The sequence below is a fragment of the Vipera ursinii genome (genome assembly GCF_947247035.1).
Source record: "Vipera ursinii genome assembly, chromosome: 2".
In the NCBI taxonomy this organism is placed as follows: Eukaryota; Metazoa; Chordata; class Lepidosauria; order Squamata; family Viperidae; genus Vipera; species Vipera ursinii.
The window spans coordinates 128,940,015-128,953,409 of NC_139513.1; the positions used below are offsets into that span (position 1 = coordinate 128,940,015).

At 41.6% G+C, this 13,395-nt stretch overlaps 2 protein-coding genes across 2 annotated transcripts in view; one reads left to right on the forward strand and one right to left on the reverse strand.

Moving 5' to 3' along the window:
* TTYH2 (tweety family member 2) overlaps positions 1–6,834 on the reverse strand; it is a gene marked incomplete at its 5' end in the record, with an annotated part of 97,065 nt that extends 90,231 nt beyond the window's left edge. Inside the window, one exon of the mRNA XM_083352075.1 lies at positions 6,703–6,834. Coding sequence (XP_083208201.1) covers positions 6,703–6,834 — 132 coding nt within the window. The remainder of the gene's footprint in view (positions 1–6,702) is intronic.
* The window catches only part of GPRC5C (G protein-coupled receptor class C group 5 member C), a 420,745-nt gene that overhangs the window by 244,682 nt on the left and 162,668 nt on the right, over positions 1–13,395 (forward strand). The gene's annotated exons all lie outside the window — the stretch shown is intronic.

Sequence of the window (13,395 nt, forward strand, 5' to 3'; positions counted from 1 at the left end):
GGGTCAGTTTACTGAGCCTATGGGTGCCAGCACAGCAGCATGACAGCATTGAAATGACAACAAATTTGCCAAATTTCAATCATAATGGAGACAAGGGTCCCTGATTTTTTGGACACATTCTATATAAGTTAAGCCATCTGAGGTACCTTGGTTCAAAATTGTTGCCCTATGATGCTCTTTCATCCAGTTAAACGTTACAGAAATGAGAGTTTTAGTAATATATAGATGAACATGGGTCCAAAATAAAGACATTGGCTTTCTGTTTTAACTCATTCTCATTCCACAAGTTCAAAGAGATATGGGCTAAACAAGTCTGATTCATTTTATCAGGTCTAAAGGCTACATTTAACTGTGCAGTTTCAGACTTCACACACACAAAAATCTTTCTAAACTATGTTTCTTATCAGCAGCAGTATTTTACAGCTATATTTTGAACTCATGTTCTGGATAACTCACAAATAAGTGCTAATCATCTTTTTCAAGATAACATGCTTGCGGTGTTTCTCTGAACATCTTGCAGCATAAATGTCAGGTTACATATCCTTTGGGTTTAATAGTTTATTTAGGTTATATGAACAACATATCCATAACTCGATAGCCAGTAAACTGTGACTGGTGATTTTTGCATTTACAGGGTACTGTTCTGGAACAATAGGAGCCATTATTTATTTTAACAAAAAGAGGCACATTTGTTTTTTCTGAATTTGTATCAAATGCTGCTTCACAAATTCTTTCCTTCTCTTCCAGGAGATACTTATGGAGGAGCAAGAGACTCTGAAAACCTACCACAAAAAGGCAATAGGAAACATTTATTAAATTCTTGCTTTAACCATAATCAGATCCAGAATTCTTTTTATAAAGGTTGCTATAATTTGCTTTCCTGCATATAAGGTTCATTAGATGGTTTTCCATGTGAACACCTACAAAGTGACATTTAACAAAATATAATTGCATCCATTTTCCACTGTTCTGATTCTTTCCCCTCCAGGCATACTAATGACACTTCTCCTCTTTGCCATCTGCGGCACTAGCTCCTGGAATATTACAGATATGCAGGTCTCAATTATGTGGGAATTATTCAAAATCGTGGTCTGAATTAGTCCAGTTCTAATTCTTCAGCCCTGCCCACACAATGGGAAAATTTTCACCCGCAAGCCACAAATCTCCAGAAGTCATGGTATTTTGAAAAGTGCTATGCAAAGGATGAAAATCATGAATAGCCCCATGGTGGAACACATCCATCCCTAATGGATAGCACTGCATTCAGTCAATGTGGTGTGTAAAAATGACAAATGGTATTCACCCCCTACATTTAGACCAGCAATTTCCAATGAGGAAATTCCCCCCACCCCCTCAATTACAGGAACTTTTATTATCAATTTGCCCCCTGATGAAAACAACCTATTTAGGAAAAGAACACAGGATAATACTCTGTGTTTGAACACCAAGATCAGAGTATAGGGATTCTCAAACGATGAGTCAGGAACCCCTCAGAGATTGCAAGTAACTTTTGGGAGGAGATTCAATTTAAAAAAAAAAGCTGATCAGGCTTTCCAGGCAAAGTGGCAGCACTGTCAAAATTTGCTCTTGGTTAAGTAAACGGCTTTACTACGAACAGTGAAGACTCTTGTGTGTGCCCCTTCAGTATTGATTCATGGTGGCTGCCTGGACAAGTCCCTTTAGGTATTTTTGGCAGGATTTTGGAAGTGGGTTGCCACTGCCTCCTTCCTAGAGCTGAGTTAAAGTGACTGCCCCCCAAGGTCACCCAGCCAGCTCTGGGCCTCACACAGGACTAGAATGCCTGGTCTGCTTCTAGTCTAGTGCCTTAACCATTACGCCAAATTAGTTCTCAGGACTTTGTGACACATGCATTAAAATTAAATTATTAAAAGAAATATTAAAACATATTTAATCTCCTGCATAGATTTAGTCATGAAAACTCATTGTACAAAATTGTTTGTGATATTAGAGGGTCATGGTATTTATAATGGTCTAAAATGAACACACACAGCAGATTCACTGAGTGAAACACAAAAGGAACACTGTTGAAACAATTCATGGTTCTTCTTGCCAAAATCATCTTGCCCCAACAATACTGGGATCCTATATGCTTTTTAAAAGAAAAACTTGGCTATTATATAAGAAGCAAGTGGGAGAAATCTGAAATGAAATAATAGGGAAAACAAATCATGTGAAAGCAACAAATTAACAAAATACACACAGACACACAGACACAGACACACACACACACACACAGAGAGAGAGAGAGAGAGAGAGAGAGAGAGAGAGAGAGAGAGAGAGAGAGAGAGAGAGAGAGAATTAGAATATATCTGGATTTCCAGTAAGCTCTGACAATACATACTGAAGACCACAAAATTAGTAATATTGTTTGAATGTTTATTTTGTACGAGTTATTTGTATTTTTTTTAAAAAAAATCAAATGCAGTGTAGCAAAGAAACACATAGAATGTCAATTTCATAAAGTGAAACTGCATATATAAAAAGAGCAGGATATGAAGAATATTGAATGTTGAAGAAAACTCCTGAGAATACCATAGTCAGTCAAGAAAATAAGCAAACGGATCATTGAACAAAGCAACCCACAGTTCTCACTCAAGGCACTAATGATCAGGTTCAAATTACCCTACTCTGGACTAGCTCTCTGGAGAAGACCCTAATGCAGGAAAAGGTGGAAAGAAAGAGAAGACGAGGAGGAGCAGGTGATGGACTTAGCTACAGTAATGATAGGTACATCTTCAGAAGAAGACCTAAAAGACTAGGTTAGGGACAGCTCAACATGGAAAAAAAACATCCAACTGGACTTGACGGCATATATGGTGATGTGTGTATCTATATTTTTATAAATAAAATGCCAAGCAGTCTGCTAAGCAAATTATACAAAAAGTTTGATAAAATTTAAGTTCTGTAAGGTCCTCTTTCAGGAAGAATTGCATCTAAATGAAGGGTTGGCAAACTCTCTTGCTTTTATGGGTCATTCCTTGAGAGTCTACCACCTGGGGCCAATTTTCACAAAGTGATACAAAGTGGAGCCAAACACATTGACCTGCTTTATCCCCTGAGTCATACCGGGAGGCATAAATTCATAACCAACAAGTGCAGATCAAAGAATTCAACATCAACTCCAAAAATCACTATATAATCTGTGGGCAATTCAGTTATATGTCAGTCTTTGCTACCTCATTGCAAAGGAAGCATTGATTTTTTTCCCCTCCAGTGGTAGTAGTCAATCTGTTTGGCAAAATGAACTATTAAGACATAATAATATAATTTTAGCATGCCTATAATACCAATCTCAAGAAGTAGCAGAAATCCGCTATGTATTCAAGATGGATAGTGACTAATATTTATTTATGTGTATTGATATGTAAGGGTGTACATATATACATATGTTGTATATAGAATGTTTATATGTGTAATATGTATGTGTACACTGTTGAGAGCTGGCAACAGAATTTCATTTTTAATGTGTCCCAGTGTGCCCACAGTAAAAATTGATAATAAAGGTTATCTTATCTTATCTTAAATACCAATATATAAATTTGGGCTCTCTAGAATACACTACATGCAGTGGTATAGACAGGAAAGGAAATGTTACAAAATGTCTAAACTATTTTAAATTAGTTTACATTTCTAGAACCAGTTAAAAATGATATTTCCAGGTGCTGAAGAGGTCCAAAGAAGTTATTTCTAGGTTGTATGTGAGAATTTCCAGAGTGTGATGAGTTGGAGGGTAGAAAGTAGACGAATTATATAGAACAGGGGTGACAAACTCAATTTCATTGCGGTTGCCCTCAGGGGCATTGCGGTTGCCCTCAGGGGGCCGGGTGGGTATGGCCAGGGTGGGCGTGGCCTACTGGGTGGGCGTGGCTAGAGTGCATATGGCCTACTGGGTGGGCGTGGCCAACTCTACATCGTTCGCATCAAGGGTGCCTATGGGGGCCTGGGCAGGAGTGGGACAGATCTGAGGGTCTCTGGCAGAAGGAGGGTCTCTGGGCCAGGGCCAAGGCAGTTCCTTCACTGTTTCCAGGATGGCTTCGCGGGCCAGATCCGGGCCCCGGGCCTTGTGTTTGACATGTCTGACATAGAAGATCCCAAAAATTTCAAACCAGTCTGCTTGTCACATATGCTCTGGGTTCTTCTTTGGGAGAAGAGAAGTCAAGAGAGTAAGAATGGGGAACCAGGTTATCTGTTGTGATCCAGAGTTGAGGACATGGAGTAAAAGTTGTAGCAAAACCAATTGGGCAACATCTCCAGACTCTACAGCTCCAATCCCTAATCAGCTGTCCATGAGCGGAAGAGCACCAGATTTCAGGGTTGGTACACTAGGAGAAATAGCCTCCTTGGGACTGTAGGCCAGCATGCGCACCAGTTTGGCTAGGGTTAGAGGGTTGCTGGGACGTTTATGGCACTCAGCTTCAGATGATTACTGGAAACAATACTCATTTAAGAACCGCTACCATAATTTGTTTTCTTGGATATTAAGTATCAACTGCTGTGTAGACTGTGACCTCTCTCCTTGTCTCGACCCCTCTTATATCCCATATACGTTGTCCTCAACTTACAACAACTGAGCCCAAAATTTCTGTTGCTAAGCAGGGCAGTTGTTAAGTGAGCTTTGGCCCACTTTATGACCTTTCTTGCCACAGTCATCCAGTCACTGCAGCTGTTAACACGTTTGTTAAATGAATCTGGCTTCCCCATTGATTTTGCTTGTCAGGTCACAAAAGGTGATCACGTGATCCTGGGATCTGCAACTGTCATAAATACATGCCAGTTGCCATGTGGCCAAATTTTGATCATGTGACCATGAGGAGTCTGCAATCGTCGTAAGTGTGAAAAATGTCCATAAGTCACTTTTTCCCCACTGCCATTGTAACTTCACATGTTCACTAAACTAGTTGTTGTAATTGAGGACCACCTCCATGTAATAACTTATGACTCACAACTTGCCCAAATAACTCTTTGTCTATAGTTTCTCTGATTTACTAGGACATAATTATCCATGACTGTCCTTTTGATCCCTGGACCTCGATAGAACAGATCAACACAAGAACCAGTACAGAAATATGTCCTGAATTAATTGTTTGGCAGGAAAGAATTGTCTGACCAACACGCAGCCTGCCTTGATATAAATATACAATGATTTCTAGATACCAAAGAATGAAGGGCCATCTTTTAAGAATGTTGTAGTTTTATCCCACATTATAAATCTAGCACAGAACAGGAGACAAATCAGACATCTTCAAAAATCCTTCCAATTCTATGGACCCACTGAGGCAGTAAGATATATGGAGAAGCAAAGAACCAAAAGGATGCCTAACTGGGGAAAGCTGGGAGAGAGAAAGTCCACTGCCCAGAAGGGTTTCTAACACACATTTCATCCAGATAAGATAAACTTTGTTTTATTTTTGTAACTTTGAGGAACAATCGATGGGTACCTGGTTTTAAAACAGCCAACAGAAAGCTCAGCTGCCTGCACATTTTTTTAAATGACAGAATCCCAAAGACTGCATTTTAAGGTAATGATATCATGAGGACCCAGATTGTTGGGGGCAATTAAGCTGACTTTGTAATAATGCCGCTTGGGGGGGTGTGTGAAAGCCCTAATAAGCAGGCATATACATAGAATGAAGGCTACTGCTAAGCTTGTAAGCCGCCCTGAGTCTTCGGAGAAGGGCGGGGTATAAATGGAATTAAAATAAATAAATAAATAAATGCCAAGATCAAAGCAAAAAGGGCCAATTCCCTAGCAACCAGAAATACGAAAACGGCAAAAATGCTACACGCCAGCACTTAGAAAGAAAGAAAAAAAAAAGGGGGTGCTGGTGGAAATCACAGCCTTTAACTTGAGAACGCCAACAAGCCAACTGGGCACAAAGTACTCCAGACTTTCACCACGCTTTAATCGCGTCGGTGATCGGGAACGCTTTTTTATTAAAGGTCTGACCGGGCTGAGTAGAGACAGAATCGTACAAAGAAGGTGAAATTATTTTTGGCTTCCCAAACCCTCCGCTTCGGTCTATCCTCGGGGAGCAAGTCAGGCCCGCTAGTGCAGCGTTTCCCAACCTTAGGAACTTGAAGATGCGTGGACTTCAACTCCCAGAATTCCCCAGCCAGCATAGCTGGCTGGGGAATTCTGGGAGTTGAAGTCCACGCATCTTCAAGTTCCTAAGGTTGGGAAACGCTGCGCTAGTGCACCATCGGCTCAAAGAAACCACGGGGGTGAACGGAAAGGGGGGGGAGGGCGGGGGAAGGAAGTTGGAAGGTCCCTTGTCTAAAGATCTCTTGTTCCAAAAAAAAAAAAAAAAAAGAGGGAATTTTACCCACACGGACGGCGCAATCCGTCCTTTTGGAAAGGCGCAAGATTCTGGGGGGGGGAGGGAAAACCCCACGGCTCCCCTTTCAAGATCCTAGCTGAATGAAGCACGAGAGACCCGAGGGGAATCGAAGCAAACTGCCGGCCTTCCATTAACGGACAACAGGACCAGGACGCCCATCTGCAGAACATCCGGAGGGATGATGAGGAAGAGGAGCAGCAGCAGCAGCAAAACTCTGCGCGCAAGCCTCCGGTTTTTGAGGAAGGGGGGGTGTGTGTGTGTGCAAAAAGCAAAAAAAGACATGCCAAGTCAAGGGACGGCTCGAAGATGCCCGAGGCCACGAAGGCGGCGGGCGAAAGCGCACCTGCTGGTAGTCGTCGTCCCTCGGGCGGAAGGCGTTGGGCACGGGTCGCAAGCTGAAGCTCAAATGGGGGAGCCCGTGCAGCCAGGACGTCCACCAGGGCGCGAGGTACTCGGCCCGCGCCGCCAGCAACATCGTTCCCGCCGCTGCCGCAACCGGGGCCCCCGAAGCATCCGCTCGCGCCCGCTCGCGCCGGTCCCCCTCCGCACGCTGACCGGGGGGGGAGGGGAAGCCCTGCCTCCCGCGTGCCGCCTCGCGGAGCTCCTCCGCCAGGCCTCGCCCCCTCGGCTTTGCTTTTCTTCGCGCGGCAAAGGGCGCGGAACCTTTAAGGATAGGAGCCGACGCCCCCTGCAGGATGTCGGAGCCGGTGGTAAAAGGGTCCCCGGCTCGGTGCTCTTTTTTTTTTTAAAAAAAAAAATCTATCAGTCGGGGGCACAAAGGTTCGGTACGCCTTCAGTTTGTTTGCCCGTCTCCAGGCAAAAAAGGAAGGCGGCTTTCCCCCCCCCCCCCATTCCCGCCTGGAGGGATGTTTCCCCTCACCGCAGGGGACTCCACTAATGCCAAGCAAGTTATTTTATTTTATTTATTTTAATTCCATTTATATCCCGCCCTTCTCCGAAGACTCAGGGCGGCTTACAAGCTTAGCAGTAGCCTTCATTCTATGTATATGCCTGCTTATAATAGGGATTCAAACACCCACCCACCCCCACAAGCGGCATTATTACAAACTCAGCTTAATTGCCCCCAACAATCTGGGTCCTCATTTTACCTACCTCGGAAGGATGGAAGGCTGAGTCAACCTTGAGCCTGGTGGGATGCGAACCTGCACTAATTGCAGGCAGCTGGTGTTACTTAAGGAGGCATTAGCCCACTGCTCCACCAAGTTATGGGGATCACACAGGAGTATTTCAAGGGGCGTGTGAGGAACTGGTGGTGGTGGGGGGTTGATGGTTTACTGCTCCTGCCACCTCCCTCTCTCTCTGAAGTAGAAAGCAGGATTTGAAACCATGAAATGGGTCGAGGTTTTTTTTTTTTAAAAAAATATTTTTCAATATTTTTCAATATTTTTCAATATTTTATTTTAAATATTTTTTAAAAAAATATTTCATTCAAGGTAGTAAAACAGACAAGTAAGAATGGTTCCAACATTAGTTAGTATTAATATTAACAAGTTCTTTCAGTTTTCTCGCACGCTCCTAGTTCATGGATAACTTGTCTTCAATGAAAAAGAAATGGAGGAAAAATTATATTGACATGGAATGCAGGGGGGAATAATTTAATCATTCTTAAAGGGCTCTGGCCAAAAAAAAACCCCCTTTTTAATTCATTCAGGAATATGTTCTATTATCTGAAAAATGTATACTTTGGTTAGCTTGTTCTGTCTTGATTCACTGTGTTGTCATAAATAGCATGAAACCATGAAGGAAGGAAGATATATATACATGTAGTCCTCGACTTATAACCACAATTGAGCCCAAAATTCCCATTGCTAAATGAAACAACCGTCAAGTGAATTTTGCCTCATTTTATGACCTTTCTTGCCACAGTTGTTAAGTGAGTCACTCAGTTGTTAAGATAGTAATGTGGTTAAATGAATCTGGAGTCCCCAGTGCTTTTTTTGTAAAAAAAAAAAAAGGTGCCGGAACTCACACACATCATACAACCTGCTTTGCCTACCCTACAAGGTTCCATCCAAAAAAGGTGCTGTAACTCCATTCTGGGAGTTCTATGACAAAAAAAGCCCTGGGCGTCCCCACTGACTTTGCTTCTCAGAAGGTTGCAAAAGATGAGTACATGACCCTGAGACACTGCAACTGTCATAAATACATGCTGGCTGCCAAGCATCCAAATTTTGACAAGGTGACCAAGTGGATGTTGCAATGGACATAAGTATGAAAAATGGTCATAAGTCACTTTTTTCAGTGCTGTTGTATCTTTGAACAGTCACTAAAACAATGGTTGTAAGTCGAGCACTATCTGTAAACCCTACACTCACTTTTTCCATGAGGATTTACTTTGACCTCTTCCCTATCAGACCCAACTATTTTACCACACAGCTTGTCTGTGGTATCAGCTCCAGCAACAAGACTGAACTATGGACAGAGATGCATATAAAGGAAAAGGAAAAATCTGCAGATACAGCTAAACAACTTGTTTCTCCCTCTATGAACCAAGATAGAATAAATGCTGATGATTCACTGCCAGGTCTTCTTCATATTCTTTGTTTGCCTCTGAACTGATAAGCAAGAGCTCAGGCTGATAGTATCCCTCAATGGGCTTCACCAAAAGACTCCCAGCTGTATTTAATTATTTAAATTTTAACAATGCCAAATGTAACACAATACAGATATTTTTTATGATTGCTACATGTCCTTTCTCTTCATGCCTAAAATGGGTGCTATGAAAATATCCCTGTAGGAGATGGATGATATGCAGCTTTGTATTCTGGATCAGTATATGGAGTTTGGGTATGCAGCTCTTCTCTTTGATGGTGTTCACACATAATGCTAAGCCATTTTTAGCTTGATAAATATAATCTAACAATACTGTATTAAAAAGGCATAGTAGCCTTCTTGAAACATTAAGGTGCAATGGATGGATCCATTATATTTAGCTAAAAGCCATAACTTGGTGTATTGGGTGCACCTCAGCTTCTTTCTACAGGAATTTATTTATTTATTTGATTTCAATTAATAAATCGCACAGGGTTTTAGCTGGATCTACATGTGTATACACTTATAGTTATGCGTAGTTATGTGCATACGTCAGTCAGGGCAAACGTATCTACTTCTAAATCACTGACGGAATTATTTTTATGCACCATCAGTACACATAGGATTTTATAGAACTGTACAGCAGCAACAAGAGCCAGATGCTTAGCCGCCTCACAATAAATTTGAAGAGGAGAGTGAAGAATGAACCTAAAGCCTGATCCTGCAACCATCAAGGCTATCACTATTTTCATTTCTGTTGTAACTATATAAAATGAAATTTATTCTTCTATTTTATAATAAGTGAAAAGATAAATAAAAAATAGATTTAAAAGAAACTACAGTACAAGAGACGTCTCTTTGCAATAAGATACAATTTATGACAACAATCCTATTTGCTCATATAAACCAAGCTAACTCAAAGCTATTGCCAGAAGTAAAATAACAATCAGGGTTTATTGAAATGTGCTACGGACGATCAGAAGGTCGGCAGTTTGGCGGGTCAAATCCCGAGTGTCGCGTAGCAGAGTGAGCGCCTGTTACTCGTCCCAGCTTCTGCCAACCTAGCAGTTCGAAAGCACGTAAAAATGCAAGTAGAAAAATAGGGACCATTACGGTGGGAAGGTAACAGCGTTCCATGCACCTTTGGCGTCTAGTCATGCCAGCCACATGACCACGGAGACATCCTTGGACAAGTGCTGGCTCTTCGGCTTTGAAACGGAGATGAGCACCGGCCCCTAGAGTCGGAAACGACTAGCACACATGTGCGGGCGAACCTTTACCTTTACTTTACGGACAAGAAGCTAAATTTTATGTGTAGGACTGGGTTATTCTGCTCTGCAGTAATTGTAAAGCTGCCCTTTGGAAGCACTTTCCACTAAAGAAGGATAATAATCTCATAACTTATTTAAGCACCAAACATAAGTGATCTTCTGGGTCTAGTCTGTTCATCAAACAGGCAGCCCTTTCATCTATAGAAATTTAGCCGAAGGAGATGGAGAAGGGGCACAGAGTCAGCTATTGGGCAAAGTTACTATTGTCTGCTGCCATTCTGATATTCAGCAAAAACAAATGATGGTGAAATAATATTATGTCAATGGACACTAATGGAATAAGGAAAGCAGGAAAGGCCAATTCATTTTCATTTAAGCCATCTTCTTTCCTGCAGGAGATTTCTTTTTGATTTCTGGAAAAAGTACCTGTGAAAATGAACGCAAGCCAACACAACGTAGTTAAATCGATTTTAAGTGGTTTCTTTAGAGCTGGTCTTTTACTAGAGAGTACTTTCCTAAAAGGCTTGGCAACTGTGCAGTTCTCCAAGAATGGAATACCTGGTCCTGCATGTTGGTTGATTATGTGCCATCAAGTCATTTTCAACTCCTAGCAGCCACATAGATTTTCTTTTCTTCATGACAATCTATCCATCAGATCATGTAGGTGTTCCAATTGGGTACTCAACACTACCATAATAGTCCTTTTGGTCATCCTCTTCTTTTTCCTTCCACCTTTCCCAGCATTAGTGCCTTCCCTAGAGAGCTAGGCTTTTGTACAATACAGTATGTCCGAACGATGATAGTAAGAATTGTAATTTCTACTATCTAGTTTTATAGTAATCTAGTTTTAGAAATGTACACATATATGCTCCTTTACCAAGTGTGATTCTAAGCAACATATAGAACAATAAGATCTAAGAACTCCCTGGATCCAAGGAGAAATTTCCTGACAGTGAGAATAATTAACCACTGGAACAGCTTGCCTTCAGAAGTTGTAGGTGCTCTATCAGTGGAGGTGGAAGTGGTTGGACAGCCATTTGTCTGAGTTGGCGTAGGCTCTCCTGCTTGAGCAGGGGGTTGGACTAGAAGACCTCCAAGGTCCCTTCCAACTTTGTTATTCTGTATTCTGTAGATTATACAACAGTATAAGCATAATAAGATAAACGTTGTAATAAATAACATCCCATGTGTTGAGGATCAATCATTATACCATCTTCATCTGAGAGCTTAAAATGGCTCTCTTAGCTCGAAAAGACCCACTGAGACAGCCTGGTATAAATCCGAGATTCCTGCATAGAGCATTCCTGTGGGGATAGGGTCTATTGCAGACATGTCAAACACAAGGCCCGGGGGCCGGATCCGGCCCGCAAAGTGGTTTCATGCGGCCCGCGAAGCCATCCTGGAAACAGTGAGGGAACGGCCCCCACTGCCTTGGCCCTGGCCCAGAGACCCTCCTCCTGCCAGAGACCCTCAGATCTGTCCCACTCCTGCCCAGGCCCCCATAGGCACCCTTGATGCGAACGATGTAGAGCTGGCCATGCCCACCCATTAGGCCATACGCACTCTAGCCACGCCCACCCAGTAGGCCACGCCCACCCTGGCCATACCCACCCGGCCCCTTGAGGGCAACCGCAATGCTGATGCGGCCCTCAGTGAAATTGAGTTTGACACCCCTGGTCTATGGGAACCATGCTGTCTGGGTCTCAGTGGAGAAACAGACTGGTGAGAGAAGCTGGTCCTGCAGATAGCCAGAACCTGAATGATGAAGGGTTTTAAAGATGTCCACTATCAAACTGAGTTGACCTTGGAAACAAATAGTGCAGCTCTTGCAGAAGTGTACATAGACATATTTTTTAAGTCACAGTCTGAGATTGCATTTGAATTGGCTGCAGTTTCCAGGTAGTCTTCAAGGGTAGTAAATCAGTGAGATAATAAATTAAGCCTGATTGATTCTCAAAAGGAGACGACAAACTTTTCCACTATGTAGCAGCACATATACATCCAGGGATGGATTAATAGTTCCAAATGGTAAAATACTGAATATTATCCTTAGTTATTGTACAACACGATTCAAGGAAGATAATTGGATAAACCTGGTGTTTACAACAAAAACAAGCTCATTTGCTAGATTATCAGATATGTGTTTCAGATCCCTGGATGCTTAATGATATCAAGGGACAGCTTGGCAAGGAAGAAGAGTACAAATTACTTGTGACTCTGGGCAAGATCAGAGATTTTTGAATGTTATTAAACCAATGTTCATTTTTTAAAAATTACTCACTTTATTATTTTTGAACATTCAGGAAAAAAAGATTTAAATTATGCTTATGAAGCAAGAGTCACAATTCATTTCCCTATATTATCTAAATAGCTTAAATATGAGCAGTGATTTATGCTTAATGAGGACTTTTTTTCTCAATTCTATCATATTTTCTCCCACTTCAGAGGAGAATTACTTTACTAAGGTGAAAACATGCGTTTGCTGCACATGTCTCACTTGTGAAAAGGAACTCCCTTGGCATTGCTTAAAGCAAATTGTATATGTGTAAAGCTTTTGCAAAACTTTTATTTGAAAGAGGAAACTTACCAGACAACAGACTATTCTTTGTAGACTTTATGAATCATTGTACCAATGGTCTGTATTTATAGCTTCCAAGAATTTATATTCTTTGGTTAATAGAATGTATAAATCCCAAAGATTTTCCAGTCTGAGGTCATGACTTCCAGTCTGATGCAATTAATCTTTAACATCTAACTGAAGGGTCCTTTCAAGGGAATGGTAATTAGCTGGCTATTGGAATGCTACATCCTAGGATGCTAATAAGGAGTCTTTACATGCAGGGGTGGGATTTATGTTCCATTAGCTACTGCAGGGTTGGTGAAAAATAATAAAGAGAACCCAAATCCTTCAGTCTTATCCTCTCATTTTGTATGTTCCTTCCTGATCTGATTATTGTCTATAGACTAAAACTACAAATCATTTCAAGCAGGAGTAGAAACTGAGCAAATGAGGAAGTTGTGTAACAGCCATGATTTTCTCCCAAGATTTGTCATTTGTCTGAACTATCGTAACCCCTGGTCTTGTTGATGTGGATGTCAGTTCATGTATCTTTGTATTCTTTTGTAATCTAATGTGGTCACCTAGTCCTAGGCCAATGCTTGTCTTCTATTTTCATAGAATTCTTCCAGGGCACAGGAATAAAAATATTGAC